Source organism: Pantherophis guttatus, chromosome 4 (genome assembly GCF_059756535.1).
Source record: "Pantherophis guttatus breed Tessera chromosome 4, ASM5975653v1, whole genome shotgun sequence".
Lineage (NCBI taxonomy): Eukaryota > Metazoa > Chordata > Lepidosauria > Squamata > Colubridae > Pantherophis > Pantherophis guttatus.
This window is the reverse complement of record NC_142066.1, coordinates 76,972,108-76,990,135: the sequence shown is the minus strand read 5'-3', so window position 1 is coordinate 76,990,135 and position 18,028 is coordinate 76,972,108. Positions and strand designations below refer to the sequence as shown.

Here is an 18,028-nt window from a genome sequence, read left to right as displayed (position 1 = left end):
ACAAAGCTGGGGCAACCGGAATAGGTTTTGTGCAGGAGCGGTGATTTGGACGGAGTACTGATACTGGGTGAGTGATTGCCAACTCACAGGTAATAAACTTTTTAAAAACTATAAAAAGAGACCCAGTGAAGAAATAGCAGCTAATTGGCATTGGGGACTGTTAATGGAGGGAGACGAATGAAGTGGAACCTAAAAAAATCAAATCCCAGAATGGAGCTTGTTATTTGAATTTGAAAGTAGAGTGAGATAATTAAAGGATTGTAAGAAAAAACCCAAAAGAAAAGAGTTGCGTAAGAAGATTGGAAATAACTTTAAAAATGGTGAATTGTGAAGGAAGAACAAAGGAAAATTTAAAATAAAAAGCCCTGTAAAGGAATTTTTTCAATAGGATTTGGATTTGGACTCTTTGAATTTGGGAAATGTATAATTAAGAAGAAGATGGAAATTGGGGAATATTTGTAATGTGGATTTAACACACAAATTGGATGTTTTGTTACTTTGTTGTAGAGAGACACCTACTGGTGGAAAAAAAGAACTACAGCAAATAATTTGCAAGCTGGGAAAGTTTGTTTCAAAGAGATTGTGATTTACAAAAAGCCGTGAGAAGTTTCAGGGAGGATTTGTTTTCTTTTTAAGCTGTTTGAACTTGACAACCAAAGAAGGTGGAACATAACAGAACTTTAAACTGAAGCAAAAACAACGTGGAAACAAAAAAATGTCGCAGGAGATAATTGAAATGATTAAAATGATAGATGCATCATTTAATCTTGAATTAAAGGGAATTATTAAAATGATGAGTGGACCATTCAAGCCTGATGAACCAGAAACTGTGTTAGAACATACCCAAGTGAATAAAGAAACTATGAAGACGAAGCAAGAAATTAGCACTGAAGATAAAGATATTGATTATGAAAAATTAAATGATTACATTGGGAGTAACAATGGAGAAAAGAGTTAGGAGAAAATTAGTTAGAAAAAGAAAGCAAACAAAGGGAAGAAAAGGAAAAGGGCAACGCTTGGAAAATTTTTTGAAAATGATTATACTGGGATTAACAGTGGCAAAAATAGAGAGGATGGAAAGAAATGGGAGAAAAAAAGGGGAAGAGTTTAGGCACAAAAAAATTAAATGATTACACTGGGATTAACAGTGCTGAAATAAAAAAGATAAAAAGGGAAGAAATCAGATGGGAATTCAGGGCAAACTAGGCGAGTAAGAGATTCAAAAATTAGAGAAAAGAAACAGGAGAAAAAATATAACAAGTACAAAAATAAAAAAAGTAAATAAGAAAATGGGATGGAGGAAAATTGCTGGATTGCAGGGGGAACCAAGAGAAAATGTTTAAAAGGAAGAATTAATGGGAAGGAGCATGGGAAATATGATACTTATATGTGAATTTTATTACGTTTAACATGTGTAATTGTATTATTTGAATAAGATGATATATGGAAGAAATGGAAAGGAAATATGCTATATACTTAAAATTGTATGAATATCAATATTACTATTAGGACTAATATTTGTGAATGCAATATTTGATTATTGATTATAAGAGGTTTTGGTATTTGAAAAAGGAGCTGTGAAAAACAAATTTAAAGAAATATATAGAGGTTTGGATTTTTTATTATGAAGAAATTAAGATGATGTTTTGGTATTTTAAAAAGGAGATGCGAAAAAACAAATTTAAAGAAATATACTGTTTTTGAAATAATTTATAACTGAGATATTAAGATAGTGTTTTGTATTGGGGGAAAAATGAAAAAATGAGGAATTTAAAGAAATATGTTTTTTGTTTATAAGAATAATTGAATGTATTCATTAAGAGGGGAAGACAAATGGAAAAGATGACAAAGTGTAGATTTGATATTATTATAATTGATTCTGAATATGGAAGGAGATATATGATGGTCCATAGAATAAAATATAAAACTATAAGAGGAAATTAGGAATTAAGGATGAAAAGGATGGTCTTTAAATTAAAAGGCTGCAAAAAAGGAAAAAGAGTAAATAAGTGGATAATAATGTAACAGTAGGGGTTAGGGCAAATGGTAATATTGTTTATACATTGTATAAGAAGCAGGAGGAAAATAAAACAAAAAAAGGAAATAAAATGAATATTATGGCAGAAATGGAAATATACAAGTTGTGTTTGGAGATATTATAAGCTGTACAATTTTTGACTCGGTCAATACTCTGTTCAGAGAAAATTGTTTGTTTGGATGTGTTTTTTTAAAAAAAAATAAAAAACTTAAAAAAAAAAAACATAGTTGTTAAGTGAATCGTTGCAATTGTTAAATTAATCCGGCTTCCCCATTGACTTTGCTTGTCAGGTTACAAAGGGCATTTACATGACCAGGGACACTACCATTGTCATAAATATGAACCAATTACCAAGCATCTGAATTGATCATAACTTTGAACAGTTACTAAATGAATGGTGGTTAAGTCAAGCAATACCTGTATTGCCATGAAACTCCGCAACTATATGTAACCACTGGAAGGTTACCAGCGATTGTAGGGTTGAGTGCTACATTTATAATGATGACACTCATGATTACTATTCTTCTTCATCAATTTCAAACTCCTTGACTTTACTCCCATTTGGACCAGATTGCATATTGGACTCAACCAGTATGTTGAAATTAACAGGTCAAAGGGACTAATAAGTAGGGATGTCTCAAAACAGAATAGACATTTTCTTGTTCTCAATAGGGTTATTTTTCCCAAAAGGATTGCACCTAGTTTGGAGGTGCATTTTGATCCTGTATTGTCCTTGATTGCTTACGTAAGTGCACTGGCAAGTGCATGAGAATTATCAGATGCATCTCTTTTTGGGTATTTCTATTTGAAGGAACAGTTTTTACTGTACTCACTAGAAAATCTTTTATATATGTCAACCAGGAGAGGTTTAAGTGCAGTCTACTGGAATCACCTTTTTTTGATGGTGGTTCCAATGCTGGGAAATGCTTTCCATTAACAATTTGATTAGACTATTCTTGGGAAAACATTAAAAATCTACCTGTATATATTTTATGCTATTTGTTTTAATCAGCTATCTTGAATTTTTAATATTAATGCCATGTTTCTATGCTTTTTTCCCTTCTGATTCCATGATATTCCTATTTTATGACATTTGTTACAGCATATTTTCATACCTATTATTAGGGTATAGATTATAGATTTCAGTGTGAGTTAGCTTTGTTGGGAGCATGTTCAGTATTTCATTACCCACAACTATAAAAAAAAACCCAACCTAACCCAAAGGATTTTAATAATGTAGGTTGAAGTATGATTAACAAAAATAGTAAAATATTTGTAATACAAATTAATATATTTTATTTTAAAATTCTTCTTTTGACATTTTCTCAAGAAGCTTACAATCTTAAACAATTTGCTCAGGAAGACCCTTGAAAATGTCAAACTAATTAAAGAATGGCTAAGAATGTATTCTTAGTATTTCTGTTCTGTATATCCAGAAGTGTAAAAGTATCTTCTTTCTTTCAGTATAAAGTCTTGTCAAAATAGCAGAACAAAAGTATGGAAATTAAAATGTATGATCATTGCTTAACGATCATCTTAAGAAAGGCAATTCTATTTCAGTTTCTCACAAACATATCAGTATCTCACAAACATATTTAACTTGCAAGTTCTTTAGCTGAAATATCTCCCTTTTCTACCACAGTGTGTTGCTTGTTCAAGGCTGAATAGTTGGTTAACATCAGTAACAGACACTGGTTCTAGGCCTGCCCATGGGTCTTCAAGCATTGAAGGTTTATAATAATTCTCCATATCATCATTTGACAGTGTTTTCTCTTTCCCATGTGGTGTACCAAATGGAGTCGATATTCGGGGTGATCCCTTCGAGAAAAGTCATGAAGCAAAAGAAAAGAATGTAATTAAAATTTATATATGTATATTTTTGCATTCAGTATCAGCTTTACATAAGTTCTTCAATACCTCTATCCACCCTAAAAAATAGTAATTTGTACACATTAGTAACTAGCTGTTATTTTACATTCTCACTTGAAAATTATAATCAAAGAAAAATGCTGAGATGGTTAATGCCTAAAGAATATATTAAAACAAGTATAGAAAGTTATAAATAGCTCTATTTATAGCAAATCTAGCTTCTCCCATTGACTTGTAGAAACTGGCTGCAAAGGTCTCAAATGGTGATCACATGATCCCAGGATGCTGCAACTGTCATAAATAAATGCTTTGTTCATATGTGCTTGACTTTTGATCACGTGACTAAGATGCTGCATAAGTCCTAAGTGCAAGGACTGTTTGTAAGTCAATTTTTTTCAGTGTTATAACTTCGAACATATTTTAAATGAATGGTTCTAAATTAAGGATTTCTTGTAATAATTATATCATTAATATTTTATTCAAGTAAATGTGTGCTTTATAGCAGCAGTCCCAACCTTTCTGTCTTGGCAGCCTATATAAGGAGGCGGGGGAATGGGGATGTTCCATGTGAGAGGCAGGGCCAGTTTTGGGCCATGGCGCAGGGGTTGGGGACTCCTGCTTTATAGGACAAAAGGAGCCATCCATTAATGACAATGTTCTATAACAATATATTATAGCCTTACAGTCAATTGATTCTGATTTTTGTTTTATTAAGTCATTGTATCAATAAAGATAAAACAAATAAAAGAGATTATCTGTAGCTCCAGGTTGAACTGTGGAAATCTTGGTCCTCAGAATTTTGTTGTTTGCTTGCTATCAAAATGAAATTAGGGAACACCAAGTAATCCATAGACAGTCATTATAATAGGATTTGAACTTCGAGGTTAAATTTTAATTCCGCCTTATGTATTCTTCTTCTTTATGCAATATATCCTCATATCTGTCTAGTTATAATATTAAATACAATTTTTCTATGGATTTTTAATATTAAAAGTACTATATAGTTTAGGTCAGTAATTTGACTATTCTTTTATTCTAAATAATCATTGTCGCTGGTGTGTGTGTGTTACTATTTTTTTAAAATTTTCTATGCTGTGTTTTTATTGCTTGTAAGTCACTTAGTTGTGAGTATGTGGCCATATAAATTTCCTAAATAAATAAATTTAATTGCCTTATTCACATTGCATAATGACTTACACTTTTACTCCCAAAATTCTTATAATTTTAGAAAAATTGCTATATATTTTATAAAACTTTGTTTTATTCTAGTCAATTTCTATGGTGTCTAGGCTAAATTGATACTTGGCTAGATAAATGTGACTTTTCAGAAGATCTGTGCTACTGGCCAATTACTGAAATAAAATGACAGATTGAATAAAAGGGATTACTTAATGTCTTCTACAGCAGTCAAATACTGTAATGGAATGTGGAAATGACTTTGGGAGACAGGAGGAAGTTCTGCAGCCTAAGGTATTAGTCTGTAAGAGGCAGCACAGTCTGCAGGTGGGGGGAGAGAAAGAATTAGGAAGTCTTTTGATTACAAAATGGGAATGATCAGAATTCTATACCACTGGACTGAAGGTTTTTTATTGCTTTTATTGCGGTCAGAGACCAAATTAAAATACACATAGGAGGGGAGTATATTTTACAAATATGAATAGATCTTGCGACAGTACACCATCTACTGCCTCAGGTACAATCTATACTGTCAATACTAGTGATCCTCTGCCATAGGGGTTACCTGTCTCTTCCCCAGTTTTTTTCCAGCCACGACTGCAGCAAAGAATTTTGCCACCTTTGAAGTTATATTGGGGTCTGCGTCCTGGAGTAGGAAATAAAGGCTGAACAGATCCACCCCAGGATAAAACATCCAGACACAAACTGAGCAATGTGGTATATGCAGTACAATGCAGTGAGACATTTCCAGATCTATACATTGGAGAAACAAAACAACCACTTCACAAACACATGGCACAACAAAGGAGAACAAACCCACCAGGGCAAGATTCAGCAGTCCATCTGCATTTCAAAGACAAATGTCACTCATTTGGAAGAGTTTTGAAGCAAAGTCCACATTCTGGACAGATAAGATCACTGATTTGAAAGAGGGATCAAAGAGGCTATCTATGTTAAAATTGAACAGCCCTCTGTCCACAGAGGGAGAGGGATATGACACCAACTACCGTGTTTCCCCCAAAATAAGACTGGGTATCAGCCTCCGCTTTTGCTGCTTTGGCTGCCATAGGAACTGGGAAGGGGGAGAGCTAGGGAGCTTGGGGGGGAAGCGTGCTGGAGGAGGGGCGTGGCTTCAGAAGAAACGAAACTGAATCCTTGGAGTGGCTATCGGGTAACCGTCGTGGCATTCCTGATTGATGACGCTGCCAGATGTGCTTCCACCTGACCCTGGGAGACCTTTGGATTGGATGATTTACGATGGACAGTGGGAGGGGATGCATTCTATATGCACTTTTCGCGCCTATTGCTTTAATTTCAGCTTAGCCGTGGTTGTGTTCACTTCATTTCTAGTAAAAGTACCTTCCTCTATAAAACATGGAGTTTGGGTCATTCTTTCCTGGACTTTGAAGGAAGCACACCTGACAATAAACTGAAATTCATCTCCAGCCATCCCGGATAACCACCGAGGGGGCTGACAACAAATTATGTCGGACCAGGAGAGTGAAGAAGACCAGATGGGAGCATCTGGTTCTACAATAACTACACTTCAAGCAGAGAAAAAAGGCTGCAGATGGAAAAACTCCGACTGAGAGAGGAGCCTGAGGAAGCTAGATGGTCGAGAGGAGTAGGAAGATTGCCGGACCTGGGGAGGACCCCCCAGGGAGTAACCAGCTCCAGACCCCGCAAGAGAGAGGCAGTGTGGCTGCAAGAGCAAAACGAAAGCCTCATGATGGCGCAGGCGTTACAACTTTTCCGTGATGTTGAAGAAAGCCGAAAAAGCCGAGTCTTATGGGTTCCCTATGGAGAAGGGAGGAGACTGCCCCAGGGGGGATCCAGAAGAGACAGCCTGTGGGGGAGAAGAAGAGGAAGCTGGGGAAGGAACATCTCAGGCTTCGGGAGCTCAAGTGGGGGATGCAGCAGCCCAGGGACCCCCAGCCTTGCAGGCCCCACCCCGCAGGCGTAAAAACCCAAAAATTCCCCCCTAACCGGAAAATATGATGGGAATCCAAAGACATTGGGGCTTTTCTTGACCCAAGTGTGGAACCACATGCAGGCCTGGGGGGAGGACTACTTATCAGATGCGGCTCGAATGAGATGCGTGACGAACGTCCTAGAGGGAGTAGCCGCTGAATGGATGGTGGTCCTCCACAATAATAACTCCCCCTTGCTGAGGAACTACCACCAGTTCATGGGGGCTCTTAGGAGGCGGTTTGAAGACCACCTAGCTGAACGGAAGGTGAGACTCAGAATGAAGGGCATCCAGCAGGGCCGAAGATCAATGGCAGAATGCACACAAGAATTTCGCGAGCTGGCACCTTACATGACAGGGTAGTCAGAAGCGGCCCTACTGGAGAGTTTCAAAGATGGGCTGAATGAAGAAATATACAAGGACTGTAGAGGGCGGGGGGGGGGGTCCCCGAAGACTTGCAGAGTTGGTACATAGTAGCTGAGGATGTGGAGATCGAACTGGGCCGAAGCCGACTCCGAGCAGGCCGCACAGGAGACCCGTCATCCTCCTTCTACCGCAAAGGAGTGCCAAAGGCGGCCGCGGGGAGAGCGGAATTCAAACCCAAATCGAAGCTTTTCACCTGCTACAAATGTGGAAAGGAAGGCCATCGGGCGGAAGAATGTTTCTCCAAGCCAGTGCCAAAATCTACTGGCTCGGGCCCCAAGAAGGCCGACAAAGCGCCAGCAAAAGGCCGCGATACCGCCCTGAAAGGAGAAGTCGTTGAGTTCGCTCCCCGAAACCAGGGTTAGTTGGGAACTCCGACCACCGCAGACGACAGCGGGACGAACTCCGACGATCTGGTGAGTCAAACAGAGGACCCCATGCTCGTCCCCATAGAAATAAGGGTGCCATCCACAGGGAAAAATGCGCAGATGTTAGCCTTATTAGACTCTGGGTGCACCAGATGCATAGTCAGCTCGAAAGTGGTGGAGAAATTGGGCCTGAGGCTTAAAATGTTAAAAAGGCCCATTGCGTTCTGTCAGTTGGACGGATCGATTGCAGGAGGGGGCCCGGCCAGCTTTGTGACCGAACCTATTGAAATGCAATTGGGGGATCACGTAGAAAGCCTCAGATTTATTGTGGCCCCTGGCATGGAACGACCCCTAATACTTGGACTGCCCTGGCTCCGTAGATGGAACCCACGGATTAACTGGAGAACTGGGGTCCTGCATATTCGTACTGGAAAACCGAGGCTAGAAAGGAAAGAAGCCCCCATTGAGGAAGGTATAGAACCCGAAAGAGCAGAAGTGGCAGTAGGCCGCATTGAAGGAGAGAAGATTCCAAAAAAGTATTGGGATCTCCGTGAAGTTTTTAGTGAAAGGGCCTCGGATGTGCTACCTCCCCACAGAGCTACGGACTGTACCATTGAAATACTCCCTGGGTGAATCTCCCTAAGCCAAAAATCCCACAGAGCTACGGACTGTACCATTGAAATACTCCCTGGGTGAAGCTCCCTAAGCCAAAAGACCCCTCGTGAACTAGGGGAGTTGCGAAACTTCATTGATAAAAATCTAGAATGGGGGTTTATCCAACCAGCCAGACCAAAGGTGGCGGCACCGGTATTGTTCCGAGAAAAGAAAGATGGCTCCTTTTGCTTGGTAATTGATTATAGAAATTTGAACGCGATTTGCGTGGAAAACGTTTACCCCCTACCACTCATTAAGGACATGCTATCTCACCTCGGAAAGGGGAAAATCTTCACCAAACTTGACTTACGGGAGGCATACTACCGAGTGAGAATTAAAGAGGGGGATGAATGGAAGACAGCATTTAGTTGCCCACTTGGATGTTTCCAGTTTAGAGTGCTCCCGTTTGGACTACAGGGAGCCCCTGCTGTGTTCATGCAATTGATTAACAAAGTACTGCATGAGCACCTGTATAATGGGGTCCTGGTCTACTTGGACGACATTCTTATCTACTCAGAGAACATGGACGACCATGTGAAATTGGTGCGAATGGTCCTGAAAAAACTCAGGGCTGCTGAACTATATGCCAAACTTTCTAAGTGCGAGTTCCACCAAAGCAAAACTGACTATCTTGGATATCGCATATCGGATATCCAGATGGACCCTGGAAAGGTTCAGGCCATATTGGAATGGGCTGCCCCACGCACCCACAAACAACTACAGAGTTTCCTGGGATTTGCGAACTTCTATAGACAGTTTATCCCCTCGTTTGCAAAAATTGCGCTGCCAATAACAAATCTTCTGAAAACTAGAGCTGAGGCAAAACCAAGGCCCTCACGACTCCTTGAATGGACTATGGACTGTCAAGCGGCCTTCGAAAAATTGAAACGATTGTTTGCTGCTGAACCAGTCCTCAAACATCGGGACATGGAAGAACCTTTTGTAGTACAGGCTGATGCGAGCGACGTGGCCATGGGAGCAGTACTTCTGCAGAAAAACGGAAAAGGGGAATTGCAACCCTGTGCTTACACGCCCCGTAAATTATCAGAAACCGAGAGAAGATGCGCCATATGGGAAAAGGAAGCTTTTGCAGTGCGATGGGCGTTGTTAACGTGGAGACAGTTTCTAGAAGGAGCAAAGCACCCTTTTGAAGTTTGGACTGACCATAAAAACCTGGAGCTGTTGAAAACACCGTGTAAACTGTCACCCAAGCAAGCCCGTTGGGCCCAGCACTTCAACCGTTTTAATTTCACTCTACGATACCTTCCTGGTGGAAAGAACTTCATGGCAGATGCACTTTCCAGATTGCCTCAATACAACAGCACCAAGGAGAAAGTGGTTTGTCCTATCATCCCTTTGACACAACTAGCAGCGCCAATGACTACCAGGGCACAGGCGAAGACTGATCCAGCCCTCTCGGGAGAGTTACTTCAGAAACTGAAAGATGCTTTGAGAACCGACGAATGGTTTAAAACCCACTCAAATGAATGTACACTCCGTGATGGTCTAGCCTGGATTGGGGCGAAATTGTATGTTCCTGCCAGTTTAAGAGTAACAATGTTGCAGTACGCTCATGATGCCAAGGCGGCAGGCCACTTTGGATTTGTTAAAACTCTGCATCTCATTAAAAAACAATTTTGGTGGCCTGCACTCAAAAAGGACATAGAGGCATATGTAGCTAGTTGTCGGGTGTGTGCCTCGGCTAAGAGATCTTCGGGGAAACCGCCCGGTTTGCTTCAGAGTGTGGCAAGGCCGAATGCCCCTTGGAAAGAAATATCCATGGATTTTATTGTGGACCTACCAGAAAGTGAAGGCTGCACCGTCATTTGGGCGGTAACGGACCTGTTTTCCAAACAAGTGCATTTCATCCCCTGTTCTAAAATCCCTTCAGCTAAAACCCTTGCAAAATTGTTTATTCGTCATGTTTACCGATTACATGGGGCTCCAAAATATATAATTTCAGACAGGGGTGTACAATTTACTTCCCACTTTTGGAAGGAGTTTTTAAAGTTGATAGGCTCTGCCCAGGGGTTAAGCTCCGCCCACCACCCCCAAACTAATGGGGCTTGTGAGAGAACCAATGCCGTCTTAGAACAGTACTTGAGATGTTACGTAAATTACCAGCAAGATAATTGGGTGGACCTATTGCCATTTGCAGAGGTGGCGTACAATAACTCCATACATAGCAGCACCGGATTTAAGAAAGCGTCTGGTTAGGAGTTTGTGCCGATCCCTGAGCTACCACAGGATGACCCACAGAACCCCTCTTTGATTGAGTGGATAGAACAGCTACGGGGTACTTGGGCAGTAACTCGAAAAGCTTTAGATGACGCACATTGAGCACATAAAACCCAGGCTGACAAAAAAAGGTCCCCGGCACAAGTGTACCAAGTGGGTGACAGGGTTTATCTTTCCACCAAATATTTACAGACTTCCCAGAAATCAAAAAGCTTGGACCCAAGTATGTGGGTCCTTTCCAAATCACTAGACTCATAAACCCAGTTAACAGTTGAATTGGAATTGCCAAAAATTCTGAGACGAATACACCCTGTATTTCATGTTAGCTTGTTAAAACCAGAACACTCATCCCCTTTGCATCCGGACCAAAGTTCTCCCCCGGTCCCTATACTGATAGAGGGGGAACAACATTTTGAAGTTAAGGAAATTCTAGATTATAGGAAACACCATGGTAAAGTGCAATATCTGGTGGCCTGGAAACATTTTCCTTTATCTCAAGATGAATGGGTGAATAAACGTGATGTCCGGGCGCCCAGGAAAGTACAATTGTTTCATACCAAATACCCTGATAAACTGTAATTTCTGTGTTGCATTTTTCTCTTCCCTGTTTAGGACTAACATCTCTTCTGCAGAGAGGCCGAATGTCAGCCTCCACTTTTGCTGCTTTGACTGCCATAGGAACCGGGAGGGGGGACAGCTAGGGAGCTTGGGGGGGAAGCGTGCTGGAGGAGGGGCGTGGCTTCGGAAGAAACGAAACTGAATCCTTGGAGTGGCTATCGGGTAACCGTTGTGGCATTCCTGATTGATGACGCTGCCAGATGTGCTTCCACCTGACCCTTGGATTGGATGATTTACGATGGACAGTGGGAGGGGATGCTTTCTATATGCATTTTTCGTGCCTATTGCTTTAATTTCAGCTTAGCTGTGGTTGCGTTCACTTCATTTCTAGTAAAAGTACCTTCCTCTATAAAACATGGAGTTTGGGTCATTCTTTCCTGGACTTTGAAGGAAGCACACCTGACACTGGGTCATTTTCTTTTGACCCCCGAAATAAGCAGTTGGCCTTATTTTTTTTGAGGTGTAGGAGGCGGCGAGCATGGTCACCTTATGGCTGCTGGGCTCCTTAACCGTGGCCCACAGATCAGCTGAGCTGATTAGGAGGCAGGGGTGTGTGTGTGGCGGGACATATCAGGACAGCACCGGCCAGCGGGCCGTTCTTCTGGCTGGGTCTGGCTGCGAGCAGCACTGGCAGGCAACGAGGTGCGCGGCTGGCACAAAGAAGGGAGGTAACGGTGGCGACAGGACTTCCGGTCCCACCGGTGTGGCTGGGCTGACAGCATGGTGCAGAGTCCTAAGAAGCATGGCTGGAAGCATGTGCATGGCTGCATGGGCGAACAGCTGATGAGCGGCTGTGTTGCACTGCCACCGGAAGTCCCATCGCCGCCATCGCCTTCCTGTTCTTCGCGCCACCCACGCACCTCGTTGCCTGCCGGTGCTGCTCGTGGCCATACCCAGCCAGGAGAGCAATCTGCTGATGAGTGGCTGGCCAGCGCTGTCCTGATGTATCCCGCTGCCACAGCCTTGCTCATCGTTGGACTCGTCAGCTGACGGTGCCCCCCCCCCCCCGGTATGGCAAGGCCTGGATCAGGACTCAAGGAGACCTCAGCTGGGAGGCTGCCTGGTGCCGCAGCAGGGCTGGGGCTGGTAAGATTGTACAAGAAACACCTCCAGGCATCCAGAGAGATAGAATGAGAAGGAGCTCCCAATCAGCTCAGCTGATCCGCAGGCCGCCATTAAGGGGCCCAGCTGCCATTAGCTAACCGGGGAAGGGAAAGGCTGCTTCCTGTGCTGGCCACACCCACCACTAGGACTTATTTTGGGGTAGGGTGTATATTAGGCTTACCCCCAAAAAATCAGGCTAGGCCTTACTTTTTGAATAGGTTGTATTCAGGGAAACATGGTATATCTCCTGTCTACAGCACAATCCTTTCAGCAATCCCAAGAAGGTTCCACATTCATTTGCACTCTGATTTAGGTGACCCTGAGGGAACAGATCAGGGGTGGGTTCTACTTACCTTTACTACTGGTTCGCAACAGGGCCGTGCGTGCGTGCTTGTGCGTTCTTCTGCGCAAGCGCAGAAGCATTTTGATGACATCAGGGTCAGTGGGTGGAGCCTCCTGCCGGTTTTATTACCGGTTCTATAGAACCAGTGCGAACCGGGGGCAACCCACCACTGGAACAGATAAATCCCCAAGTGGACTCAAACTCTCTGAGAACTAACCGACTGACCTTCAGAATGCTAACAATCAGATGAATACAAAGAATGATCTATTCCCCAATATTCAGTTAGAACTGAAGAAGCTTCTTAAATGAGAAGTGAAAAGTTTTCAAGGAAAAAAACCAAGAAAATCCAGTTGCCTTTTGAAAAGCACCTTTGGGACAAACATTACTTGGATAACTGAGAATCTTCATAAATGATTAGTTCAAACCTCTCTTTTTTAGTCTTCAAAAACTAAGGAGATCCTTTCTGCATTGCTTTCTAGCCTTTCTCCTAATAATAATAATAATAATAATAATTTTATTTCTATACCGCCCTTCTCCCGAAGGACTCAGGGCGGTGTACAGCCTATTTAAAAACACAAAAAACACGACAACAATTTAAAATTTAAAATCATTAAATAATTAGGCTCCAATTAAAATCCCAGAAATTTAAAATACCCCAATTTAAAACGTTATGTTAGTAACCCTGCCTGGCGGAACAACAGGGTCTTCAGAGCGCAGCGAAACACCCGGAGGTCGGAAATCTTTCGTATTTCGGGGGGCAGTTCATTCCACAGGGCTGGAGCTCCCACAGAGAAGGCCCTCCCCCTGGGTGTCGCCAGCCGACATAACTTGGCTGATGGCACCCGGAGGAGACCCTCTCTGTGGGAGCGGACTGGTCGGTGGGAGGCTATTGGTGGCAGAAGACGGTCTCGAAGGTACCCGGGTCCTATGCCATGGAGCGCTTTAAAGGTGGTAACCAACACCTTGAATCGCACCCGGAAGACCACTGGGAGCCAGTGCAGCTCGCGCAGGAGGGGTGTCACGTGGGCGCAACGGGTTGCACCCATAACCACCCGCGCGGCCGCATTCTGGACCAGTTGGAGCCTCCGAGTGCTCTTCAAGGGGAGCCCCATGTAGAGAGCATTACAATAGTCCAACCGGGAGGTGACAAGGGCGTGAGTGACCGTGCGCAAGGCGTCCCGATCCAGAAAGGGCTGCAACTGGAGAATCAGGCGAACCTGATAAAAGGCCCCCCTGGCCACGGCCGTCATGTGCTCTTCTAAAGACAGCCGTGCGTCCAGGAGGACACCCAGATTGCGAGCCCTCTCTGTGGGGGGCAAAGATTCACCCCCAATAGTCAGCGATGGCACCTGCTGACTATATCGGGGCGCCGGAAGCCACAGCCACTCGGTCTTGGAGGGGTTGAGTCTGAGCCTGTTCCTCCCCATCCAGGCCCGCACGGCCTCCAGGCAGCGGGACATCACATCAAGGGCATCGTTGGGGTGGTCTGGGGTGGAGATGTACAGCTGAGTATCATCAGCGTACAGATGACACTTCACCCCAAAACCACGGATGATCTCACCCAGCGGCTTCACATAAATGTTGAACAGGAGAGGCGAGAGGACCGACCCTTGCGGCACTCCCCATGCGAGATGCCTCGAGGTCGACCTCTGTCCCCCTGCCAACACAAACTGCGAGCGGTCGGAGAGGAAGGAGGAGAACCACCGCAAAACGGTGCCCCCTATTCCTAACCCCCTCAACCGCTGCAGCATGATACCATGGTCGATGGTATCAAAAGCCGCCGAGAGGTCTAATAGGACTAGGACAGAGGAGCAACCCCTGTCCCGAGCCCTCCAGAGATCATCCACCAACGCGACCAATGCCGTTTCAGTGCTGTACCCCTGCCTGAAGCCCGACTGGTACGGGTCTAGATAGATAGCTTCATCCAGGTGCCGGGGAAGTTGTCGTGCCACCACGCTCTCAACAACCTTCGCCACAAAACGAAGGTTGGAGACTGGACGATAGTTGGCTAATTCAGCCGGGTCCAGGGAAGGCTTCTTGAGGAGGGGCCTCACTACCGCCTCTTTCAAGGCGGCAGGAAAGGCACCCTCACTCAGAGAAGCACTTATAATCCCCTGGAGCCAGCCTCGTGTAACCTCCCGGGAGGCCAGCACCAACCAGGAGGGACACGGGTCCAATAAACACGTGGCGGCACTAATCTTACCCAGAACCCTGTCCACATCCTCGGGAGTCACAGGATCAAACTCCTCCCAGGTAACATTCTCAAGACCTGCCCTCGTCTCCTCCCGTGGACTCATCCAGTCGGAGTCCAAGCCATCCCGAATCCGAGCGACTTTATCGTGCAGGAATTGCACAAAATCCTCAGCGCGACCCTGCAAGGGATCTTCCCGCACTCCCCCCCGGAGGAGGGAGTGGGTCACCCTAAACAAGGCGGCTGGGCGGTTCTCTGCAGATGCGATAAGAGCGGAAAAGTGGTTAGACTTTGCCGCTTTTATCGCCACTAGGTAGGTCTTGATATAAGACCTCACCTGTGTCCGGTCGGAGTCGGATTGGCTAGTCCTCCAAATGCTCTCTAGGCGTCTTTTCCGACGCTTCATCTCTCTCAGCTCCTCAGAAAACCAAGGAGCCAGTTGAGATCGGCATCGGGTCAGAGGCCGCAAAGGCACGACGCGGTCCAAAGCTCCAGCTTCTCCTGTGGACTAAGCTGCCTCTTCTCAGTCGGTTGCCTAGGCCGGTTGTCGGCAACCCGTGGCTCCAGAGCCGCATGCAGCTCTTTCGTCCCCCTGCTGTCGCTCTCTGTCGGCTGAACCCACCACTGGCTGGCCCCGCTCCTCGCCCTCCCAGTCACTCCTCACCTAGCCTGAGAAGGCAAGGGTGACGGCAGGGGATGGAGACTCCCTCCATATTCTAGAGCGGAAGTGAAGCACCCCTGTATTTGCTGGGTCTTGTGGGTGCTTCTTCAGGCTGTTAGTGCTGCACGCACCTTGGTTGCTTGGAGAGATGCGCAACTTGCTGTCTGCCCTGAGACACTGGCCCGGCCTGGCTGCGGCCAATGCCGCTGCTCTCGCCGCCTCCATGGCTTGCCCACTGCTCTTTCAGTGTCTTGTGCAGCAGTTAAATTTAGCGCTTCACAATGGGGGAGACTACATCCCCTCCTCCTCCTGGAGCCCATTACGACACAGAGCATCAGCTGCAACTGGGCCGGGCCAGTGTCTTGGGGTGAAGAGCAAGTTGCGCATCTCCCTGAGCGACTGAGGTGAGCACAGCAACAAGGGGTGGAAGAAGTACCCAAGTGATAAGACAAGTACAGGGGCGCTTTGCTTCTATTCTGGAATATGGAGTGAGTCTCCATCCCCCGCCGTTGCCCTTTCCCTCTCAGGCCAGGCGAGAAATGACTGGGAAGGGGAGGGGCCAACCAGTGGTGGGTTCAGCCAACAGGGAGTCACAGCAGGGGACAAAAGAGCTTCATTTTATCTGGAAACCTGAAATGACTCTTGATTATATGGTAAAAAGCACCCAAAGAAGAATAACATGTTTTTGGAAATGGTTCAAGAGGGAACACACATACACACACACACACACACACGCTCATGAGAGAGACAGACAGACAGAGAGATATGATGAGGGAGAAAAAGAGAGAGAGGGAGGGAGGGGAAAAAGAAAGAGACAGAGAGAAAGAGAGAGACAGAGGAAGAGACAAGAGAGAGGGAGAGATAGAGGGAAAGAGAGAAACAGAGACAGATACCTGTTTCCCACAGAAAACACCGGGAGCCACAAAATCTGGGTCGGCATCGCTCTGTGTGTGTGTGTGTGTCATGTGACTGGGTGGGAGTGAGTAACATTGAGTTGGCCACGCCCATCAAGGTTTTGTGGCTCACAGTGATTTCTTTCCTGTGGGAAATGGGTACAAATGGCTCTTTGGGTGTTTAAGGTTGCAGACCCCTGGCTTAGGCTATGGGTCTTTTCTCCCATCTTCCAAGTTCCCACATATTATCACAAGTATTTACTACCAGTTTGTGAAACTGGTTGAACATCCTATTTTTTTCTGTTAGGAATTCAGTGGAGTGCAAATTTAGAGCTGAAATCTTCAGTGCATGCAAGTTTACTTAGAAGTTAGAGGCTCCTGTGTCTAATAGGGCTTATTCTCATATGAGTGAAATCAATCAATATTGTGCATATCTGGTTGTTTACATTCATCCTCAGCCTGAATTTTGGAACTGCTCAACTGGGGTCCGAATGGGGTTCAGAAACAAATGAAGAGGAAAATCCTTTGTTTTTGTTGAAAAATAGGGGGGCAGAAACATCCTTCATTTTCAAAAAGGGGGTGTTTCTTGATTTTCTCAGAGAGTAGTCAATCCAGAAACTGTCAAAGATACTGTATGGTATATAAACCTGGCTGTTATTTATTTTATGGAATAGATTGCCTAGGTTTGTTATACATATCTAGTGGTTGGATCCTCCAGGCCTTGAAAGTACCACGATCCTCCTCAGTTTTTTTGCAGACGTTTTTCTCAGAGCCCCAACTTAACAGAAACCCGTTTATTTGTACTAAATTTCCGATTTACACGTATTTAGACTATCAATATTCGGCATAATTGCGATTTCATGTTAAAAGGCATAATTGAATGTTACATGTCTGCTGACTGGATACTAAACAGGCGTGCAAAAAGGGCAGGCTTCATTCTACGCAAATTCAGAAATCAGCAGGGGCTGAATGGCTGAACCGTTGAACGACCCCGGTTATGTCTACCCCCCTCCTCCCCCAGTAAATACCTGGTTGTATCTCTGGTAGCCCCCCGAAGGCGGCTGCTTGAAGGGCTGCTGCTGGTAAAATGCTCCTCCGGGGGACTTGCCACCACTGTAGGGAGCCAAGTGGCTGGGACTGGCGCTGTGGGGCCTACATGGTGTGTGCGCCCCTGCCGAGCCTCCAAACCAGCCTCCACCGTCCCCGCACGTTTGGAAGCGGGGAGAGCGAGGAGAAATGTCGTACGGCCGCGAGCGGGATCCGTAAGGCGACATGTGGCGAGGGCTTCGATAGCCTTGTGGAGAGGCTCCTCCAGAGGCAGGGCTCAAAAACCCGGAGCCACTCGAAGACGGCGGAGTGGGAGGCCGGAAGCCCTGCCGATACATGGCGATCTCGTGAATGCCCCTACAGCAACCGCCGATTTCCTTCGCCTTGTAAACTCCGGAGGAGGAGGAGGAGGAGTTCCGGGTCGATTCGATTGCAG

General features: G+C 44.9%; 1 protein-coding gene across 1 annotated transcript; it reads right to left on the bottom strand.

The window, feature by feature from the left end:
* Positions 1 to 3,310: 3,310 nt before the first annotated feature.
* On the bottom strand, positions 3,311 to 17,930 carry MPLKIP (M-phase specific PLK1 interacting protein). Its single transcript, XM_034416026.3, has 2 exons — positions 17,574 to 17,930; positions 3,311 to 3,856 (listed from the first exon to the last, which is right to left on the bottom strand). Exons 1-2 carry the CDS (start codon positions 17,928 to 17,930, stop codon positions 3,650 to 3,652), a joined length of 564 nt encoding a protein of 187 aa, XP_034271917.3. The 3' UTR covers positions 3,311 to 3,649.
* Between the last annotated feature and the right edge of the window lie 98 nt (positions 17,931 to 18,028).